This window comes from Carassius auratus, unplaced genomic scaffold (assembly GCF_003368295.1).
Source record: "Carassius auratus strain Wakin unplaced genomic scaffold, ASM336829v1 scaf_tig00005214, whole genome shotgun sequence".
NCBI classification, from domain to species: Eukaryota; Metazoa; Chordata; class Actinopteri; order Cypriniformes; family Cyprinidae; genus Carassius; species Carassius auratus.
Genome location: NW_020523638.1, coordinates 2,259,800 through 2,282,319, shown reverse-complemented (window position 1 = coordinate 2,282,319; position 22,520 = coordinate 2,259,800). Strand labels below are relative to the sequence as shown.

The 22,520-nt window shown below is 38.3% G+C and overlaps 3 protein-coding genes across 7 annotated transcripts; 1 reads left to right on the top strand and 2 right to left on the bottom strand.

Moving 5' to 3' along the window:
- On the bottom strand, positions 1 to 4,843 carry LOC113070755 (fumarylacetoacetate hydrolase domain-containing protein 2). Of its 4 annotated transcripts, none has more exons than XM_026244184.1 (8): positions 4,818 to 4,843; positions 3,354 to 3,555; positions 2,380 to 2,596; positions 2,090 to 2,149; positions 1,582 to 1,744; positions 1,389 to 1,497; positions 1,210 to 1,297; positions 1 to 184 (listed from the first exon to the last, which is right to left on the bottom strand). In XM_026244184.1, exons 2-8 carry the CDS (start codon positions 3,521 to 3,523, stop codon positions 122 to 124), a joined length of 870 nt encoding a protein of 289 aa, XP_026099969.1. In that variant the 5' UTR covers positions 3,524 to 3,555; positions 4,818 to 4,843; the 3' UTR covers positions 1 to 121. The 4 variants fall into 4 exon arrangements, with proteins under 4 accessions (XP_026099969.1, XP_026099967.1, XP_026099966.1 ...); XM_026244182.1 differs by having other exon boundaries at positions 3,354 to 3,616; positions 4,818 to 4,839; XM_026244181.1 differs by lacking the exon at positions 4,818 to 4,843 and adding an exon at positions 4,639 to 4,811 and having other exon boundaries at positions 3,354 to 3,616.
- A 603-nt stretch (positions 4,844 to 5,446) lies between these two features.
- LOC113070754 (putative aminopeptidase W07G4.4) lies at positions 5,447 to 11,856 on the top strand. Its single transcript, XM_026244180.1, has 16 exons — positions 5,447 to 5,602; positions 6,472 to 6,513; positions 7,453 to 7,543; positions 7,632 to 7,780; positions 7,955 to 8,063; positions 9,094 to 9,215; positions 9,345 to 9,444; positions 9,526 to 9,601; positions 9,779 to 9,864; positions 9,944 to 10,048; positions 10,132 to 10,207; positions 10,295 to 10,413; positions 10,603 to 10,686; positions 10,796 to 10,853; positions 10,921 to 11,102; positions 11,209 to 11,856. Exons 1-16 carry the CDS (start codon positions 5,592 to 5,594, stop codon positions 11,335 to 11,337), a joined length of 1,539 nt encoding a protein of 512 aa, XP_026099965.1. The 5' UTR covers positions 5,447 to 5,591; the 3' UTR covers positions 11,338 to 11,856.
- A 457-nt stretch (positions 11,857 to 12,313) lies between these two features.
- Positions 12,314 to 21,104, bottom strand: LOC113070753 (RING finger protein 10-like). 2 transcript variants are annotated; one of them, XM_026244178.1, is made up of 17 exons: positions 20,581 to 21,104; positions 18,928 to 19,118; positions 18,178 to 18,383; positions 17,953 to 18,043; positions 17,681 to 17,865; positions 17,371 to 17,507; positions 17,129 to 17,286; positions 16,396 to 16,524; positions 15,933 to 16,131; positions 15,660 to 15,793; positions 15,254 to 15,371; positions 14,701 to 14,802; positions 14,415 to 14,552; positions 14,263 to 14,342; positions 14,036 to 14,093; positions 13,705 to 13,875; positions 12,314 to 13,567 (listed from the first exon to the last, which is right to left on the bottom strand). In XM_026244178.1, exons 1-17 carry the CDS (start codon positions 20,720 to 20,722, stop codon positions 13,494 to 13,496), a joined length of 2,313 nt encoding a protein of 770 aa, XP_026099963.1. In that variant the 5' UTR covers positions 20,723 to 21,104; the 3' UTR covers positions 12,314 to 13,493. The 2 variants fall into 2 exon arrangements, with proteins under 2 accessions (XP_026099963.1, XP_026099964.1); XM_026244179.1 differs by having other exon boundaries at positions 13,705 to 13,872.
- Positions 21,105 to 22,520: the final 1,416 nt, after the last annotated feature.

Genomic DNA, 22,520 nt, shown 5'->3' with positions numbered 1-22,520 from the left:
TAAAAGTGGCCCAGAGCATAATGTTTATTGCCTTCTGTTAAAAACTAATCCATGTTTTATGATGTCAATATGAAATAATTATACATGCAGTAGTGGCTCTTGAATCGTGTAGATCTTCCTGTTACACGACTGTGTTCTTTATCGATCCGATCTCGTCGATCTGACACTCCACAACATCTCCCCTCTGAAACACAGCGTTAAAATCACTTCATCACAGGAAACTGACCTTCAGTAAATACAGCAGTCATATAATGAAATACAAAATGTTTTTTGAGAAAGTTTTTAACAGCTTCTCAAACGATTTAAAGATGCTCTACCCAGTTGGACGCGTTCGCTTGTAAACCTCAGTGGATCAGATCAATTTAAATGTGACGCTACATTCTCCAGCCAATCATATGAGTCAAAATGTAACCGCTTCTAAAGGAACTAACACTTTGCTATTGTGTAAATTGCATTTCTAATCACACAGGATTAATGTCAGTTATTTTCTAACAAGCTCATATTTGGTGTAAATGACGTGTGGCGTGACGGCTGCTTTTCTCCTGGGCACGTCTGCTGCACACTGAATGAACATCACTGTTTGTGACTGAAGAATGAAGGTTTTAGATTTAACAAACAGCTGCTGTTCTCAAGGTTTGAGGAGTTGCTTCAAATATTATTATCAAAGCTAACACTATGCAACTTTTATATAAAAAAAAAAAAAAAAACATTAGGCATTTAGATTTTTGAGCTCTAAGTGTAGCTCTGCCTATCATTAGCAAGCAGTTTAAAGATTGTTGCACAACAAACAAGGAAAGATCCTTCTCTGCAGAATCACTGTTTGTGAAAAAGGGGGAAAAAAGTTTCTGAACCAAAATAAGGTTTTTCTGCCATCACTAGAAAGCTTAACTACTGAAGCCAGTGCCTGTTAAATGTGCCTTTTTTTCTTTTTAAGCGGCAAACTGACATCATGACAACATTAATAAGAGCATTACAGCTGCTCGTGTGTTGTTGTGTATTTCAGCTGTTCTCATTGTGTCAGTGTCAGCCACACGTTCAGGACTGTTTGAACAGAAGGGAATCAGCCGAACTTTATCTGCGTGTCAAAACAAAGGGTTCAGGTAAGGCTGTAAGCGGGTGTTAACAGCCTGCCAGGTGCACTGATTGTGGGTTATGACGCGAAGCCGGCCATGTTGAAATATGCATTGATTTTCCTTTAGCAGAGCTCACCTTTAGATACACAGGTGGATTTCTGAACACCCCCACACCTGGAGGCGTTCCGGTCAGAAACACGTCACCGGGACAAAGTGTCACAAACCTGCAGAAAAACACCCGTTTGAGAAGCAAATGTATACAAATTAAATGTTCATGTTCACTCAGCAAGGATGCTTTCAAGGGATCTGGCTTACTGTGAAACCCAGGCGACCAGCTTCTCCGTTTGAAAGATCATTTGATTGGTGTTACTGTCCTGAACCACGGCCCCATTCACCAGACAGCGGACACCCAGGTTATGAACATCTGCTTGAACAAGTAAGACTGATCTGATCTTTGACCAGAAATAGTGCCAGTATTAACTGTCAAATACATCTATCTCTTAAGTACCTTTGAGTGCTGAAGTGGTAACCAGCGCTGGCCCGAGTGGACAAAATGTGTCGAAGGTTTTTCCCAGCAACCACTGCTTTCCATTGCGCTTCATCTGCCAATCACGAGCGCTCACGTCGTTCGCTACAGAGAAACCTGCAACATAGGAAAGAGCCTCCTCTTCCTGAGACAAACAGATACATTAATTTCAAATAAGGTTGAAGCAATTGTGGGAATGAAACAAGAAATGCTCTGCTTCTAGAACGCTGACTTAAACTCTTTACTGACTTAATCCTGTAAATGGATCAAGTAAAGTTGCTTCAGTCCAGTACGAACAATGTAAAAGTTATTCTTAAATTTACTTTATAAAAATCAGTAAAGATTTCACTGTTAGAAATAGTGAACCAATAAGTGTTTTTACAATTGTTCTAAAATACTTTTTGCCTACTCATTATAATCAATTAACAGAAAATTTGCATTTTAATACTCATACGTCAATAGATGGATATATAAATAACCCTGTTAATACCTTAATATGTTTCCCTTTCCGTCCAATCACAAAGGCAAGTTCCACCTCCCAGTCCACTTCCTGTAAATTGAGCCGCAACGATGTGATAACAGTACAGCTACATTTTCAATATTCGATTTTGAATAAAATACATTTATTTTGAAGTCGGACACTTCTGCGTGTCGAACAGAAATCTGCATGTGACAGGTTCCAGCTGAGATTTCACCAGTCAGTCTCCTCCTGTAGTTACTCTAAGGTATGGAGTGTCACTGTTGATTTAAAGTGACCCCGGCCGTCGGTTTGAAACTCACCTGACTCTCCGCTGGGAGAACGATGTCATCATAAGGGCCAGTGATGGCGGAGGGGAACTTGCTGAATATGATGGGCTCTTTAGGAATCGGGGCGTTTTGCTCTAGGCAGTGGTCTTTATAATTCATACCAACACACACCACCTTCTCTGGGCCGGTCACTGGAGAGAGCAGCCTGACCTCTGACCTCGCCACCACATGCTGACCGCTGGACAAAGCCCTGAGAGCGAGAGATGAAAATGAAGAAATGCTATTTTCTTGACTCTTTCTACACGTAATACATTTCTTATAAATATTAGATTTTTGGGGAGTCATTCCAAATGACATGGTGCAACCTGAGTTGACCTTTCTTCGTCGCAAAATTTTTTTAAATTATCAGCTATTTAAGTGTCTTCTTGACCTTGCAGGAGTACTTTAAGAAAAAAATCCTCTTTGTATGTTTCTGCCTGTTGGTTGCACCACATGACTGCAGAATGTTTTTGTAAATATTAAAATATAAATATTAAATATTAAAATTATTAAATATTAAATAATATTTAATATATAATTATAATATATAAATATAATTATTAAGAAAATTATATTTCACAAAATTGAATATGGGGCGTAATAAAAGATTAATGCTAAACTACTTAATTATATTTTCAAGAATTACATTTTTAATGATTTTCTTTCTTTATTTTGAAATAGTAACAGTTGTATCACCCTTTTTTATCAGACTTTTTTTTTTACTTCATGCCCCCACAATAAAAATATAAAATCAATATGCATTTCTAAATTTAAAGCATTCCTAAATTAAATATTTATAAATTATATATAAAAAAAAAACAATGAAGAGGTGTATTGTATGTATTAATTGCATTTTAGAATGAATATATCCAGACATGACTGGTGTATTATTAAGCGGGTGACTGTAAAGTAAGTGCTCTCTCTGCTGAGTGTGTATAGTTTGTGTTACAGTGTGTACTCTTTAACACCTCTTGGCACACTCCATTCCCTTTTCCCCCATTTCAAGGAACTCTCTCATAGTGGATGGCATGGATGGGTCGAAGGCTTTCAGATCAATGACCCCCTGACCTCCTGCCTGCTCCAGCCCAACTCTGACGCCCCCCTCGCCTCCTCTGTGACAGAACTGGACGAGTCTCATAGCGGCTGAGCTTGCGGTGCCTCTGACGGTGCCTGCAGAGAATACGGCATTGAGTCTCCTCAAACTGAGCTGAGAGATCCCCAGAAATCTCATCTATTAGAAAACACAGGGAAAGAGAGACAGACAGAAGAAAGGACTTACAGAAGTGAAAGAGAGAAATGGACAGACATACCAAGAGGTGCAAGATGACAGGAGAAACAACGTACCCTTCAAATAGAGTCACAAATATCATATTTAAGCACATATATAACAGCAAAGTCAAATTGAAGGGATAGAAAATCACAGATTCATGAAGTGTGACATCTGGCGTGTTGATTTAAAACATTGTGTAAGCAGTGCACTAATCTATAATGTGGATAATGCATCTATAATATCTGTATAGAGATTAGCAAGTCTGTAGTGAATTCAAATGAATGATTTTGCAAGTTATTTTAATTCTGCATGCTGAATCTAAATCTTTTTAAAGGGGTGATGCACAGAACAGCTAGTTTTTAACCTTAATTAAACCTCATCAAATAATAAATGCACTAAATCCAAGCAACATACTTTGAAAAAAAAATATATATATATATATATATATTTTAAATACAAAATAATAAACAATGAAATACATTTAAGCAAATTATACCAAACTAAATTCAAGGGGTGTTAATCCATACGCTGATTTATTTCAATGGCATTTTAATTTAAATAAAATTAATTTTTAATGCCACAAAACATGGAGCCACTTTAACAAATCTGCACGTTTGTAAATTATATTGATACACAAAAGAAAAATCGACCTCCTTGTTTTGCATAAAACACCTTACTTAAAGCTGTTAATCACTGGGCCTTCACAGTTGGACACTGGACTTGCTGTGTAACACAAGCATGTATGTTTGATACCATGTATAAATAAGTGATAGATGAACAACTCCGCAGTGCGCTGAAGAGAGCATTATTTCAGATTAAGGGAGCGAGGTAGACCAAATCTATGATTATGTAACAAAAGTTCAACAGCAGCAAATTACTGATTGCTTAAGACAACGTTTATCGTTAGAAATAAGATAATCATGCAAGGCAGTGCAGATAAGAGGTTACTTCCCCTGCTTCCTGTAATGCTGTGTGACTCCTACCTGATCTTGGTGCACAAAAAAGCAGCAGGTTTGATCATGCAAGTAACAAAAAAGATACAAAATAACAATTGCAAAATGATCTGAGGTTTAATGTGTTACTCGCATACTCGTATTACATCGTACTGTAAAACTCAAATTACACAATCTTTGTACTTTGACACAAGACTGCTCACACTCACTGTAGTCTCTGTCACGTGACTTCTTGATGTCCGGATTCGTGGAAGAGTCATTCTTTTGAGTCGGATCTTTTGATTGGATCGGTTGAACAGGTTCTCTGATTCACGAGGATTCAACTGTGATCAAAGTCCTTGATGGAATGTTCAGAAAAACATTGTATATATATATATATATATATATATATATATATATATATATATATATATATATATATATATATATATATATATATAAGCTGACAGTGTACATTTATTTTATTATTATCTACTATTAATGAAAAATGTATTCTTCTTAAAGTTATTAAATTACATGGGACACGTGAGAATACAATAAACTATCATCGATTGTAATAAAATTTAATAAGCAGTCGTGTGTGCTACATGTGTCCAGTGGCACGAAAATAATCAAAAACATTTTTTTGATCCGGTTTGCAATGAATTGTTCGAAAGAACCGATTCTCAAAAATGAGTCGGACTTCACGTCACTGTGATTTCCGGTTTTATTTTGTAGTTTAATGGATGTTTTGTTCACAAAGATATAATTTAAGGAAATGGGCGCGTGAGTTAAAACACTGAAATACATATTAAAAATCGCACGTTTAAAACAAAAAGTTAATATATTTATTCCACAATTGATGTGCATTGTATTCCATTAGCGTTCTGAAAAGCTACATTTCCACGTCTCTTCAGTGGTCATGTGATTTGTCTTAGAGAAATCTGTCAGCTGACATCAAGATTTCACTTCTGCAGGGCGAGGGAAGGGAAGGAGCCGTGAAGATGTCTGTAAAGTAAGAGGTTTATTTAAAACTGCTCAGGTTTAAAATCACTTTTATTAATACCGCTGATTTCGGGGGGTATATTGAGTTTTCCGCTGTCACTGCACATCTGGATCTGTTCAACTGAAATCATTTGAAGTGATAATTGCTAACAGCTAGATCATGCATAGCTATTAACCCTCTCAAGGCAGGCGTTGCTGATTTGCAACAGTTAAAAACTAACTACCTTATTACTCCAGATACATATTTTATGTATCTGGAGCACTAAAAACTTGTTACTAAAACTTAATTTGAGCCTGAGAGGGTTAAAACAGATGTGTTAACTTGTTCAGTAGAGATCGTCTATTTAATCCGTTTCTTGCTGCGTTTGAATTAATCGTATGTGATCAGTCTAATGAATTCTCGGCCTTTAAAAAGCAGAATGAAACCAATATACCATCTATCAATTTTATTATTATTATGGATTTTATTGAAGCTAAGTCTCCCAGTTAGAGTCCTAAGTTCTTGGAGCATAATTAAATAACAGTTTCAGCAGAACAGATTATCTTTGCTGATGACGACGTTGAATACATATTTGAAATATGAGAAGTAAGTTATTTCAATTTGTCATATCAGCAGGGAGGAACTGTGGTTGTTGAAGGTGCAAGTGATTTATTCTTCCTAAATGTTTCAGTAAGCACTACATGTGGGGGATTTTTTTTTCTTTTTAATATAAATTGCAAAACAGAAGCATGGTCTCAATTTCAGTCCTTTGGACCCCACTACTCATGCCAAAAGACACTTAAATATTAATCAAACATTATCAAAAATAGTGAGAGCAGCTGCAATGTATTTACATTAGTAAAGCTTTTAATCTTTTCTGTGTCTTTTCTTCAATCCAGTGTCCAGCCTCTCCAGTGCACCGCTGACTGCAAGGACCAGAAGTTAGTAAATCTCTGTCATGATGTGTGTTTGTGGACTCATGAACGAGCATGATAGATCACTTGTCAGCATCACATTACCATCAGAGGAACTATGATTTATAATGAATCCATCATCGCTGCTGTTCTCTGAACTGACTGCGTTACAATCAACAACACAGAGACTTTAGACTTTAGACCGCTTTCTGATAACTGATGTCAAAAGTAGGGTTTATTGTCTTTATTGTCTCAAGTGTAGTCCTCTGTAAACTGAACTACACATTAAGATATGTATTTTTGGCCTGACTTATCAGTAAAATTACATAAAACCACATGCACACCCTGGCAAGTCCGTTTTTCAGTTTTAAGCATAAAATCAACATTGTTATACAAATATTTCCATAATTCCATTTATTAATTTTATTAAGTGTTTATTAATATTTTGAGTAGTATTTTTTTAACACAGTTTTAGTGTTTACTAATAAATATATTTTTTATTAGCTTTTATTTTTATATATTTAACTTTCATTTAAATTTTACCTTTTAGCAATTTTGGTATTTGCTTTTGACATTTTATATATTTTATATTTCTATTAGATAAATTTAGATTTAAATTTAGATAAATTTAGTTTAAGATTTTCATATTTATATTTTATTATGTTTCAGATTTATTTCGATGAACAAAACAAATTTTTTATCTTTTAATTTTAGGTTTAGTTATCAACAAAAAAACACTGACCGTTGGGTATATGTTCTGAAAAAAATATCTTTCACAATTCTGCTTCACAATTCTGTTAATGTGGTTTTAAGAATGTTTTATACCAGAGAAAAAAGACAACTATATATAAATTATAATTTATTTATTTTGCAGTGTAATAGTGAGTAATTACAGCACTGCTATTCTGCAGTTCTATATTTCTATATATTGTGAAGGTTCATTTGGATTATTCTTCTCTTTTGCAGTTTTGATGGCATTATCTTAATATGCCAAAGTCATGAGCAGCTCCCTGATGAGCTGGAGTGTTTGAAAGCACCATTACAGGACTACAGCGCAGTCAGTTCAGCTCCACAAACAACTAATCAGCCCTGTGGTTTACATGCATATTTTTTATTGCACACATCTGTCCCCGTGTCACACTCAGGTGGACTGCTGCATCGGTGAAGAGGTGGTGCTGGTCAAGGTTCCTGGTCTCCCTGGAAACAGAGTGGTGTTTGCGTGCACTGGTCCAGTGAATCGGGACTATGATGATGTTCGGAGGTTCAGTGATGCTGCTGCTAATGGCATTAAGAGGTGCTTATGCAAACATGATGTGTAATGATCGACGTTCGTCCTGTCAAAGCAACACTGTGTTTTATGTGTGTGCCCTTAGCATCATGTTCTTCTAGGACACATATCTCTCTTTGAAAAATCATTTTTACACGACTAAAGGTTTTATGGTGTTGATCTGAATATATTTTGTTATAGGGCTCTGAAAGCTGGCATGCAGCGTCCTCTGCTGGTTTGTCCTCCACACAGCAGCTATGCTAAGAACACCTTGGCCGCTGTTCTAGGAGCCCTGCATGTTCTCTACACAGTGAGAAACTTTATATATATATATATATATATATATATATATATAACGTCAGAATGGTTACATATCAAAATTTCAGTATCCTAAAAAAGTTATTTCCTCAAATATATCTTTTCACAGTGTTGATATAATTAAATAAAACTGTTAATATTGTACTTAAGTACTTTTCAGTTCTAGTCATTTTGTTGGCTGCAAAAAAAACTAAATATCGAGAAATTCGCCTTTAAAGTTGTCCAAATGAAGTTCTTAGCAATACATATTACTAATCAAAAAATTATGTTTTGATATATTTATGGTAGGAAAATTGGACATGATCTTTTCTTAATATTGTAATGATTTTTGGCACAAAAGAAAATTCAATAATTTTGACCTATACAATGTATTTTTGGATATTGTTAAAATATACGCCAGCGACTTAAGATTGGTTTTGTAGTCCATGGTCACACACACACACATTTTAAGAAGCACAACAAAATTAAACTTGAAATAAATGAAAAGCTGAAAATATAAAAATAACATCCAAGCCAACTTATTAATTACCATATTTTTCGGACTATAAGTCGCACCTGAGTATAAGTCACATCAGTCCAAAAGTATGTCATGATGAGAAAAAAAACATATATAAGTCGCACTGGACTATAAGTCGCATTCATTTAGAACCAAAAGAAAACATTACCGTCTCCAGCCACGAGAGGGCGCTCTATGTCTTCAGTGTAGACTACAGGAGCACTGAGCGGCTAGAGATGGTAATGTTTCTATTTGTTCATTTCTATTAGTTCATTTCTCTTGGTTCATGTCAAATTAATTTTGATAAATAAGTCGTACCTGACTATAAGTTGCAGGACCAGCCAAACTATGAAAAAAAGTGCAACTTATAGCCTGGAAAATACGCTCATACTATAATTGTATATAGATATTACTAAAATAACACTGGGACTAGTGCCCTTTTATTTCTGCTTCTTTGTTCTCTATTTTTGAACTTTTCTTCTTTGTCGGTGTCAGTGTAAACCAGTTATATTTCTGTCATCTTCAGCCTCTAGAGGTGAGGGAGCACAAGTCGTCCCCTCACAAGGTGGCCGTGCTGGGCGTCTGGGCGAAGGACCGGACGAAGGGAGAAGCCATGACTGAGCTGGCCACTGCTCTGGAGAGCGGCAGGTACGAGTCTGCATGGAAACAATGATTTCTTTTAGCATTTTTAATCCAAAGATTTTGGATTGACCAGATACCTCAGAGGATCCATTGTGTACAAAAATAAATAAAATAGCTCATTTGTGGATGGTATAGGCTTGTCTATCGTGACATCGGTGGCTCTGACCCGGAGCGAATGGCTGCCCCTCGCGCAGCTGAATATGTGCAAGCGGTTTTCAAGGATACTCCTGTAAAGGTGAGCCTTTATGTGAGCATTTAAAGCTCTCGGTCTCATCTCGGTAAGAACTAACATGCTTTATTCATCTGCATGTCATAGGTGACAGTAGTGAGTGATCTGAATACTCTAGAGAAAGAGTATCCCTGTCTGGCTGCAGTCAACCGCTGTGCTAACAGTAAGACTGTTTTTTCTTCAAATATTCTTATTTTCATTGCCATTTAATCCAAAAATGTAAATAAATAATAGCCATGACCACCTTTGTGTGTTTTTGAAAGCTCAAGACTCCAGTTCTGGGTATTATTATTGTGTTGTGTTATATAAAGTGCTGTTAAGACTCATGTTTGTGCTTCAGCTGTGCCGCGTCACCAGGCCCGAGTGATCAAGCTGCTGTACTGCGGGGAAGGACCCATCCGGCAGACCCTCATGGTGGTTGGCAAGGTGAGGTTTAGGATGACTGTATTCTGACACCCAGGATAGAAGTGTTTCCAGCACGTATGAATGTTGTATGTTGCTGCAGGGCATCACGTATGACACCGGTGGAGCCGACATCAAGGCCGGAGGAATCATGGCTGGGATGCACAGAGATAAATGTGGATCTGCAGCTGTTGCTGGCTTCTTCCAGGTACTGATCGATCACACATGCACCTGCTCATATTACTGACAAGAATATTAGAGTCTAATATCGACGCATGTTTGTTTTTTAAGATCTTAGCCAAACTAAAGCCCAAACACCTGAAGGTTGTGGGTGCAATGGCAATGGTGCGGAACAGTGTCGGATCTGGTACGCAATTTTAGGTGCATGTTTTGTCCAGTTTGAGTGTCTGTTGCTAAATGTGGGTCATCTATTATTTATTTTACCCTTTGGCAGATTGTTATGTAGCAGATGAGTTGGTTGTGTCTCGTGCTGGTCGTAGAATCCGAGTTGGAAACACTGATGCTGAAGGAAGAATGGTGATGGTGGACTTGCTTTGTGAGATGAAGGAACAGGTACTTCCATAATTCAGCCTATGCTCTAAAGCATTGTACAGTAGAGTTCCTCTGAAACCCTCCACCTCCCCCAGCTCCACCTGTCTAGATCTCCTACTGGATTTCTGATCACCTATTCATGCAGCTGCATGCTATTCATGCATATCTTACACGCTCACAGCAGTGTGGACCTCTTGTGTGCTTCTTTAGGCGTTGCAGGAGGTGTCTCCTCAGCTCTTCACGATCGCCACTCTGACAGGACATGCTATCAGAGCCATGGGACCTCATTACTCCGTGAGTACTTCAACATACTCCTACATAACTTCTGAAGGCTGAGGAAACACAATGTGCTTCACACATGTCTTTGACCATTTCCATCATGACTCTCCATGTGTCACTGTAGATCATAATGGATAACGGTGCTGCTCAACGCTCAGGGAACGCTCTGCAGTGGCAGAAAGGTAAGAAGCGTTTGTTTTTGCTAACATAAAAGTGGCTTCATGTGTCTGAAATCTGTTTGTGTGGCAGCGGGAGAGATGCTGGGGGATCTGTTTGAGGTGTCCACCATTCGTCGAGAGGATTACGAGTTCCACAAAGGGAAGTCCGAGTATGAAGAGATCCTGCAGTCTAATAACCTGCCCTCGTCCGCCACGCCGCGGGGACACCAGGCGCCTGCCGCCTTCCTCATCATGGCTTCTGGACTGGATAAGGTAGACAAAAACAAAAAAATGGGTGTATTATCTGTTCAGGATTTATTTCAGATGTAACATTTTTGCTCAAATATAAACATTAACCATCTAAATGTTTGTCCCACAGCATGGAGTGGACTCGGACAAACCTCTGCCTTACTCCCATATCGACATTGCTGGATCCAGCGGTCCCTTCCCTGGTGTCCCCACAGGCGCCCCAATTATTGCCATGGCAGCAAATTACCTGGAGCTTTAAATTGACGTCCAGTGATTTTTCTGGTCCTTCATTATTTCAGTTATTTCCGTCTAATGCAGTTTCTCGATTAATGGCTTTCATATCCGCTCTGTCTGACACTGGGGCAAACCATGACCTCTGCTCCTTCTATCCCATCTTGAAGTCCATTTTCTCATCTTGTTGATGCTCCATAAATGCATCTCTTCACATCCTTAAAAACCTCTGCTATTTTCTATACAAATGAACCAAACCAAAGTGTTTTATTTCTGTTCTTACCATTTAGCCTTCTAGTTTCTGAGTTGAACTGACATGGAAGAAGAAGTGGGGAAATTGAGCCAGTGACTGACAGTGAATTTACATCTGTGATTTTATTGGCCATACTGAGAGAAAAAGAATGCATACTGTACAACTGTCCATTTTGTAATAGTATAGTTTTTGTGTAATCAGGAATCAAAAGCATTTTGGCTAACAAAAAGGAGCACGATGCCCTCTGTATCCAGTCCAGTGTGACCATGACAATAAATGTCTCTGAATAGAAAATGTGTGAAAGTTTATGAAATGCCATAGTAATGCTTCACTGACAAAACGACTAAGAGCAGAACATTCTATTCAAAATGTGCCTCTAAAATGCTTTATTAAATTACTATTTTGCTTTAAACTACATTTTAAATGCTCAAATAAAGTTAAAATTAGCAATATTAGAAAAATATTTTTTGTTAACTTTAATAAGTCCATAATTACAATACATTTAATAATTTTTAACAAGGTTTTAAATGTCTACATTTGTTTTTTAAAAAAAATACATCTTTTACATTTGGATTAAATTGACAACATTCATTTTTACACAACATGCACACACAGAACATGCAAAGACTAACTATAAAAGCTTTTAAAGGCAATTGCCTTTTTATATATATATATATTTTTTTTAACAAGAAGCTACTATTATAAACCAATTGCACACAAGGATCAAACAAACTTTATGAAAACACCCAAATCAATATAAACCTGTTCTTAATATTTTATTGCAAACCCATCTGAGATTACAATCAGAAAAGCCAAAATATTTCTGTTAAAAGATGTTGAAAAAAAAATTGTTTTTTAGCAAGTGAAATGAAATCAGTTCTAAACGAAACAAACAAAATGCCAGTGCATAATCCTTTATTAATTTCAACTTAAGCCTATATGCAGGATCTGTATCACAGGTTTCATCAGGGAAAAAAAAAAAGAGAAAAATTAAACCCTCATTTTATAAAGCCTTTTCTCTGTCTTTACATATTTTCTTCACTGAACACGTAGCAAATAAAAGAGTCGGCTGCTCTTTGATGCCTTTTAACATCTGAACACTATTGAACGTGAGCAGCTCTGAATCCTGGCGAATAAATGAAGGTTCGAATAAAATCAAGTGCTTTAAAAAGACCCACTAAATTCTCAGCTATTCCAGCAGAACAATGGTTTATTTTATTTTACTTATTCAATTGTCTGATTGTGAAAGGCAGTTCTCAGGCTGGAGAGATAATAACTGGGAAGAGTTAAATACAGACTTAAGTTCACACCAAGAGCTCAGAGCTTGTTAATAAACAGGAAGTAAATGTGTGGAGGCTTGTAAACAGACAAGAATGTGTTACAATCAGAATAGTTTGTGTGCATGTGAAAGACAGGAAGAAGAACTCAAATGCTCGAAATCATCACCACTGGTTCTTCTCTTTGTTGGTTATTTTGGCTGCTAGCAGCGCTAAATTTAATATCCCAGACTCAAAGCACCATGGTTGAAGGACAAAGGTGTCACAGATATGATGGAGGGACAGGACGTTTCTGCAGCTGGCTGACTGCTTCCTCGGGACCCCCCAAAATAAATAAATGCAACCCATAACCAACAACCATGTCATTCTTCCCCACTCTCATTCTGGATAATATTGAAATAGCAGCTATGAACTACAGCACCATGTGAAATATTCCTGATCTAGAGCTTTTCAATTTCCACATCTGGCCCTTCTGTAAGTAACACAGGACAAGTGTACAATCACTGCAGCTATTGAACTTCCCGCAGAGGGTCTCATTCAACAGGGGCATGACAAAAGAGATCGAAACTGCTGTTGAGGGTCATAATGAAGCCTAAGCATAGGGAAGGAATAAGGCAGAAGGTAGAAACAGGAGTGAAGGGTGGACTTCAGTGTTTACTTCGTGTGAACCATAGAGGTGCTGAACAGAAGCTTCTGCTTTTTCTTCTTCTTCTTCCCCCCTTTCTCATCTATAAAGTAGAGAGAAGAAAGGTCACATGGGGTCCCAAACTTAATAAAGGTAGTTAAAGAGTTCAACTGGAACAACTTTGAGTAAATGATAACAATTAGCATTTTGGGGTGAATTTAAGTGAATAATTGTTTTCACCAGGGATGGGTAAAGCCTGTGCTGGAGTTTGATTTCCATGGTCCAGCTGGGACAAAGCCTGCTCGAAAGCCTGACTGAAGGAGTTTTGGAAACTGGGTACAGGGACCCGATCAGAGCCGTCACTCTCTCCATCATCACTGTCTGCCAGAGGAGGAGCCAGGAACATCTCCGCTGTGGAGGAAACACATCAAAAAAATTACTACTAATATTAAAGGTTCTAATAAAGTCACTACAACCAACTAAAAATGATTACAAAACTATGCTATTAGGAGTTAGTGTAGCCTGTAAGCCAACAACAAACAGGGAATTCAAGTGAGGACAGGACCCTCACCTTTCTTTGGGGTGGTTTTAGGCCCACCATCCACACGGGCTTTCCCATCTTTCAGCATCTGCACACATTAATAGAGTACATTTAGACAATTCTCAACATGGCATTGTTTTTGATACTGTATTTAAAATAAGTTTCAATTTCATTTTCGTCAGGATTTTCCCACCAAATGAAGGCTATAAAATTGCATATTTTGTTATTCTAAACATGAAAGAGTACTTTAGGCAAACCTGAGCGAAGGACATGCAGTGAGGATCTTCTTCCACACTGGCTACACTGTGCTCACTCAGATTAGGAAACATCACTCCATCTGAAAGAAAAACAGGTCATAAGCACAGAAGACTAACCACTGAAGGCCACTGCAAGAGAGAGCGAGTGCTACCTGATGAAGGACTGCTGCTCAGAGGAGACGGGGGTCCCAGCAGGAGCTCTGGGAGCAGCACATGTGAGTCGCTCTGAGGAGGAGATCCAAAAGCTGGAAAATGCTGGAGGTTCTCAAGCCCAATGTGCACCTCTGGATCTGAAGAACGCACAAAAATAAATTCAATAACCAAACCAATCACAACACCCTGATACTAGCTGAATGTTCTACAATCAAACATGGTCTAGTTTCATAAAAATGTGCATGTTTTCTCAAAAACACATGCAATGAGGAATTAAATTCTCACATCTGCCATGTTTCCTGTTTTCCTCCATTTCAATCCTCTTCTCCCTTCTCTTTTCATCCCTTGCTTTCTTCTGCCTCAAGCGCTTCCGTTTCTCCAAGTCATCTGCCAGAAAGAGAATAATATATTTTTATAGGATTGAACCATTTACCAGTACATTGTATAAATATGTAAAATATATATATATATACACACATTATTTATTTTTAATACAATTACTACTTCAAATAAACAACATTTAAAAATTAAATATTAGACAGGACAACTGTTCTCAGCACGGATAGTAAATGTTTCTTGAGCAGCAAATCACCATATTAGAATGATTTCTGAAGGATCATGTGACTCAAAATTTAGAAAATTCTGTTTTGCCATCACAGGAATAAGATACAGCTCAAAATGTATTAAAATATAAAAGAGTCCCTTTAAATTGTAGCAATATTCCACAATATTACACTTTTTACTGTATCTTTGGTCAAATAAATGCAGCCTTTGTCTGTTATTCATCTGTGTGGGAGTGACGATGGGGTTTCATAGTTTCATGTTTACGTGCACGTACCTGCGAAGCTGTCCAGGGTCTCTTTTGAGAGAACGGGAGGCTGAAGGTTGAGCTCACACAGGCTGAACTCACAGGTGAGGGGCAGGTGAGAGAGGTAACGATGCCGACGGCGAATTTCCTAAAAGTTATGAAATCTGTCCATCAGTTTCTGAATGGTAGACATTACTGAATTAGTTCAAGACTTGAGTCTGTGAGCATGATATAACTGTACCCCAGTTAGAAATACATGTATGGATCATGCTTCAGAGATGCTATGACTTCACACACTAGGCATGATAGCACCACACCACACTGCTCTTTTACTCTAGTATAACGTTTTTAGTAAGCAGTAAACTAGTATCGCATTCTCACAACAGCTACCACTACACTAGTAACATGATTGTGTGAGAATAAGAGATGTGTGTACCTCAGTGACCGTCTGTCCATCAATCTCCACTACGTTAGCCGTGATCGTGTGAGGGCTGTTCTCCAGGCTCCCGTACTCTCTCAGCAGACAGCGCACGTTCACAGGGTGCAGAAACATCTGCTGACCGTCCTCAGCTACAAAAACAAAACCGAAAAAGGGGAAAAAAAAAAAACACATTTAGTCTCCATTTTCATTGCTTAAATGCAAAAAAAAAAAAAAGTTACCTGAGAAGTAGCTTTAAACATCATTAATAACACATAAACCCACACCCACCTTGATAGAAGTAGTAATATGGGCCATGATGAGCGGCCTGGCTGGCCTGAGGTGTCTCTTCTACAGGCTTGTCCTCCACAGCTCTTTCAGGCATCTCTTCGGCCACCTCAGGGACACTCTGATCAACTCTCTCTTCCACAGGCTCCTCATGAGCCTCCTGAAGCTCATCATCAAACGCTGAAGCATACTGCAGGATGGGCTGTGGTAGAACATGGGATAAAATATCATCCAATGAGACCAGAACTTGAAATTCTACTGAATTTTAAAAACAAACAGAAGAGTTAAAATGTTTTAACTCCACATGAAAGTATAAGCATTCTAAAATTAAAAAAGGGGAGCTTTAAAATGTAACGCTTTGCAGTAAATGTGAGTTTCAGGAGAGTGAACATTTTCTTATGAGTAAAAAACAACGAATGACAATTTATTAAACTCCACACCTGAAAGCAGCACAGTTTCTACTGACCTTTGAGTTTGGGAGGTTATTGACCACCTCTGGAGAGGAGTGTCCAGATAGAGACAGTTTCCTCAGGTCTGCCCCATCAACAAATCCAGCATTTTTACAGCCTCCCTTCAAAAGACCCTCCTCTCGCTCCTGTTCATTCAGAATCAGAGATCAAATGTAAGGGTTGTGTGTTTGTGTGCAGTGCTCGGGAGTAAAAAACTAAAGTAAAAAATATAAACTTTTTATGAAGCAGAACATGTTTATAAATCTTTAAAGTTAGTTGTTCAAGATGTGAACCAAAATTCTCATTATGTGTGTATAAAGGATATTTTACAATAAACTACATTAACTTAAATTCAATATTCATTGAAATAGCTTTGATGCAGTTATCCCATTAATGAGAAATGTAACTTTTCTTTTTAACAAAGTTATGTAACGTTCCCTTTTTTTTTTATATCATTGTATGTTTTCAGTTTTTATAAAAACTATTTATGTTTAAGATAACTGCATGTAAACATTCAAGTTTGGTATTAAATTACAGAAAATGAGTTACACAATTCAGTGTATAGTTTTTGGCTTCTTAAATGCCTTTATTGTTAACATTACTTTTTGAGCAACCTATACAAACGACATCTTTAAAACAGTAGCATGACTTGTTTCACTAGTTTTAAGTTTGAGTGGTTTGTAACTTGGAAAAGGGTCAAAACAGCTGGTGCACCCCAACATTCATACACCAGCGTGAACGCGTGTGTACCTGAAGCTGCAGTAAGGCGCTCTGTATGAAGCAGGACTGTGGGTCATCTTTCTCTTGGCTGAGCTGGGTTTGGAGAGCGACCCTCTCTTCAGCCAGCAAACCCAAAACCTGCTCCTGAGACGCCAGCAGCAGCTTGGAGTATGCACGCAAATGCACATCTGCAACAAAGAGAGGAAAATGTCAAATAAGACATACTCAAGTGAACACCACAAGAGTCTATCTCCACCAGCAGAATGTCTCACCTCCAAAATGAATGGGCTCTTCCACCTTCACCCACTGACAGCTGGGAAGAGCCACCAGCGATCCTTTCTCTCTCCGCATCAGACGCATAGTGATGACGTTACCGGTCACGTACTGACGCGTCTCCATGGCCACCACACTGCAAGTTAACCGGTTTCAGTGACAACAGTGAACAAACTGGAATGTATTGACTAAACGTTGGCACTTCTATATACCAGACGATAATTTAAATAAAATTACAGACTTCTACACCATGAAGTTCACAGTTTAAAAACCAAACAAGAGATATTAACAGGTGTTTTCTGTACGAACCTCTTGAGATCAGCGCTGTGCACAGCCTCATAGCAGATGGGGCACTTAGACCAACTCTTCTCGCTCAGAGAGAGGTAGTGCAGCATGCATGGCCAACAGTAGATGTGGCCGCAGCGCGTGATGTGGGCTGCCACAGGGGGATACAGGCAGATCGGACAAGACGGCACCTCGTGACTATAGATGCGCTGGGTGGAACAAGACAATTAAATGTAAAAAGATTTGTAGGAAAGGCAATGACAGGATGCACAAGGAAGTGTGAAGTCTGAACTGACCACTTGTTGCACACAGTCCCAGTCCACCAAAGTGTCCGGATCAGTGAAGTGGGCTTGATAGTCCTGATCATCAATTACCACAAACTGACAACTGGTGGACAAGTAGAAGATACACTCATCAGCTTGGCATTTTTATCAGCATAACAGTGCAGTACACAGACTATGGTTAAATGTGATTTAATATAAATTTGTATAAAAGTTTGCAACACATTCTGCTGTACTCACTTAGCCTGCAGGAAAAGCTCCTTGTTAAAGGGCTTGTGTTTGTGACCCCACTTGTTGCGGCGACCCCAGCAGGAGTGACCATCAGCTCCGAAGCCAAAGTGGCCTCCTCGTGGCTCAAACGTGAAGTTGAGCAGGTGGTTCAGACTTATCTTTTTGGGTCCAGCAAACTGAGCCGGGCTAAACTCTGCCCGGCGGTTCTCTGCTACCTAATGACAGAATCCAACAGTTAAAGAATCGGTTCACTCCAGAATTTAAATTTCCAGAACTTTATTTGCACCCATGTCATTTAAGATGCTCATGTCATTTTTTCTTCAGTCCTAAAGAAATTAAGGTTTTTGAGGAAAACATTACAGAATTTTTCTACATATAATGTACTTCACCGGGACCCAGTGGGTTGTCCAAAGTCCTAACTACAGCTTTAATTGTCCCTACACGATCCCAGCTGAGGAATTAGGATCTAATCTAGCTAAACAATCTTCATTTTTCTAAAAAAATACAATTACAATTTATAACCACAAGTGCTTATCTTGCACCTGCGTGTCTACAACTTCAAGCATTGCATAATCACGTTGGAAAGGTCATACGTGACGTAGCCAAAAGTACCACCTCTGGTTCAAACAGGTAGAGCAGGGTGGAAAAACTCAGTCTCATTTTCTGCTATCTTCACATTAACATGCAATAAGGAAGCATAACAACAGTCCTTCATGAAAGTACAAATGAATAATAACACAAAGGCTAATTTATACACACCTCTTCTCTTCTTCCACCACCAGCCAGTCCATACTGTCTCCCACCTCCGCCACCTCTCTGAGGGGGTCTCTTGTCAAAATTCTTGCTTTTATGTGGCTGGGAGCGGCGTGGGCCCGGAAAGCTCTCAGCCTTGGCCAAAGTGGGCTCACGCTTGCGGCTATAACGCTTTGAGCCCCCATTATTCTTTCCATCTAAAAGAGCAGAGCAAACAAAGGAAAAACTTCAAAATACATCAACATGTTAACCAAGCACAACATTTCACTTGATAACAAGAGTGTCCCTGCAACTTCGAAAAAAAAAATAAAAAAACATTACATTTTTGTCATTGCAATATTGAAAACTTTGTGTTTTTCCCTCAGCAAGCTGAAACGAGATCTTTCGGGAATAAACCCACAGTTTGCTTTTCATTATTTTTGACAACATTTCCACAGCTAATCCACTTAGCTAATCAATCTAGTCATGCGCTGCACGTAAAGTGTTTTTATAGAGGACCACATGATAAGAGCACAGGGGTGTAAACACACACAGCTTATCATCCGGCAGCAGAAACCGCCGTCCACAAGCCCACATCAAAACATTACCGAACCTAAAGTACAGACAACACTCACTGTTTTAGTTATCTACAGTGATTGGATTCTGATATGCTGGAGGCTTTCCTAGGTCCATCCGAAAGCTAGAGGGCAATACACCACTGAAGAGTTTCTCCTGTCACATGGCAGGCTGATGACAAGAATAGATCCTGACCATGATCCTCATGCATCTGAGCTGCTACTAAGATCAAATATGAATTCCCCCCTTGGGTAGATCAAGAATATCAAAGGAATTCTGTTTGTTTTAGGCTCGTTTAGGGAAATTCATTTTTAATATTGGATTAACTGTATAAGTGTCTCACACACACACACAACACTTAATGTTGGTGTTATCAGAAAATGAGTTTATATTGGGTGGATATATGCACGGACAGAGACTGTCACCAGAATAAAATAAACACATGGTGTAAACCCAGTCTGACCAAGTTAGAAAAAAAGTATTAATTTACCAGATTCATCAACAAATTATGAGTATTTCTTAATGCTTTTTTAATACAAGGATCACTATATTTTTTTGCCATGTCATCAGCTAAGGCTATTTTCATGGCAAAGCCAATAAAAAGTACGAAAGTTTCATAAATACTAAATAAAAACTAAGCACACTCAACAATACAGCAGTTTAAAGAGTTTATAAATTCCACGATAAAGGCTGTAAGTTTAATTAATATATCTAATGCCCAAATATAAATGTAATTAACTTCGCATATTTTAAATAGTGTGTGTAATTCACTAAGTTTATTTACAACATAATTACCATTATATAACAGGTCAAATAACGTTAGTTTATTATGGATTAGATTTATTTGATAAGCCAATGAAAACAAAAAAATCCCAACAAACATCCTTAAAAAATCTTTTCAGATAAAACACTGACCCTTAACAAAGGTTTTTTTTTCTCTATTAATTATACAAAGATCGGTCCTATCGCTGGCCGTGGCTACGTCATCTCGACAAACACAAACGAAACCGTTCCGTGACCCCCAAACACGCACACTTTCCCCTCAGAGCTGACCATATTGTGTGTGTGTGTGTGTGTGTGTATGAGACGCTGGTTTAACGTTACCTGTTTTGGTTTTAGAGTCTGCAGGAGACGGGCCTGTAGAGCTGGAGCGGGGCGGGATCTTCGAGCTGCTGTTGTTGAGGTTTGGGTTTTTCTCCATATTGAGGCCGAACTCCGAGGAAAGAGCCTTCGAGCTCTCTAGCATGAAACGGGGAGAACAACGGGCTGTTGTGAATGCAGGTAAGGCGACAAAGGCCCTTATTCATTTCTGTCAAACGCGGAGACCCCATTACGGCGACATATTGACCACAAACAAACCGAGAGAAAAACAGAGACACAAGCTAAATGTCTCGTTAAAAAAGCTGTGTGCTAGCACAAAAAAAAACAAGTGCCCAAAAAGCGGGGCCTTGCCCCTTGGAAAGCGTAGTTTTTCCTTTGCGTGGGAAGTGTTACGCCCCACAAGGCGTTAACCGCTTTCCAAAAGAGGAAAACGGATGAAAAAATGGGTTTTAACCCAAATTTTGGTTCAGCTAAATAACGTCTGACTTATGGCGACGGGTCGCCAAACGGGAAGCGTAAACCCCCGGATGAGGGTTATAAACCTGGCAGGGATACGAAGTGCGCATGCGCGGGTTCTGTCAATCTGATTGGTGCATTTGACTGCGAGACGTGATGTAATCTCCATACAGTCTATGGTAATCTCACACTCGCATTTTTCTTATAGACAGATAGTCCTATTTTTGCTAGTGTTGTTGACACTTGGTTTACTTGAAACAAACGTTTAGACACATAACAAAAAGGAACAGCATTAGATATTTTAAACAGTACAGAGAAAATACAAACACGTGACTTACACAGCACATAGCCAGAGTTCACACTGTAACAGCAGTAATGTGGATGATATACTGCATTTTACAAATCACAAAATGCTCCAGAATACACAAAAACACAAATGATTAATGTTTTATCAAAAATGCTAGACTCTACATTAACCCTTTACTGTCAGTTTTATAAAGAACGTAAAATATCAGTACATTTCCCTGATCACTGCATGGTTGTATGATTCCTTCAAGATCAAGAACTACACATCTAACAAAGTTTCTAGGGGTTTTAGGTCTCTTCATCACCATCATCATCATCAGCTTCTTCCTCTCTGACGTTACTCAGGGAGCAGCTTAGGATCGCTCTCCTCACCTCCTGTTTCTCGGATGTGTTGTGGACAGGAAGAGAGCTTGTGTATACAGTGACTCTTATATCAGTGGTTCTAAACTTTGCAGATTAAAATAATAGCATAAATTAAAAATGAACATTCAGTACCTTTAATTATTTACTCTTTTTATCTTCTGTTCAACACAGAGGATTCAGCAAGAAAAAAAAAACGCATACAGGTTTATAGTATTGCATTTCCAGATATATATGTCTTGCAACTTGTCTTGTTTTCCAAAATAAACAAATATACTGGTCTTGTGCTTAATTATTATTATTATTATTTTTTTTTATGGAATATTTCAGATTTTTATGTCATGTCATGTTGGATAACTGCTGGTCATTGCACACTTGTGATCTGTTGTCAGTACATTGCAAAACAGAAGTTTATTTGTGTATTGTATTCATAATGTTTTTAGTCTACAGCAAAAGATCCTAATAGGCACGGAGAAAAAACAACAACTGTTTCATTATGTAAAGATCACAAAAAATATGTCATCCTGAAGAGAAAATATTTTAGTCAAGATCAGGGAAAAATAATAATGCATGGCTTCTAAAGGCTTCTGTATATATTTTAGGATAGACTGTTATGTAACAGAGAACTTATCTGTTCTGCAGTCTAGCAGTGTTCTGTGGAGCTGTTGTCTGTTATATTTTACAAGAAACTTCTGACATGTTCTAATCGTTCCTGTGGAAGAGATCAGGGAATGGCATGGATGACACTAAGAGAGTTTGGTGTCAGATGGAGGCTGAACTAGACAGAAGCTCTCTTACCTCCAACATTTGAGCAGCTGAGG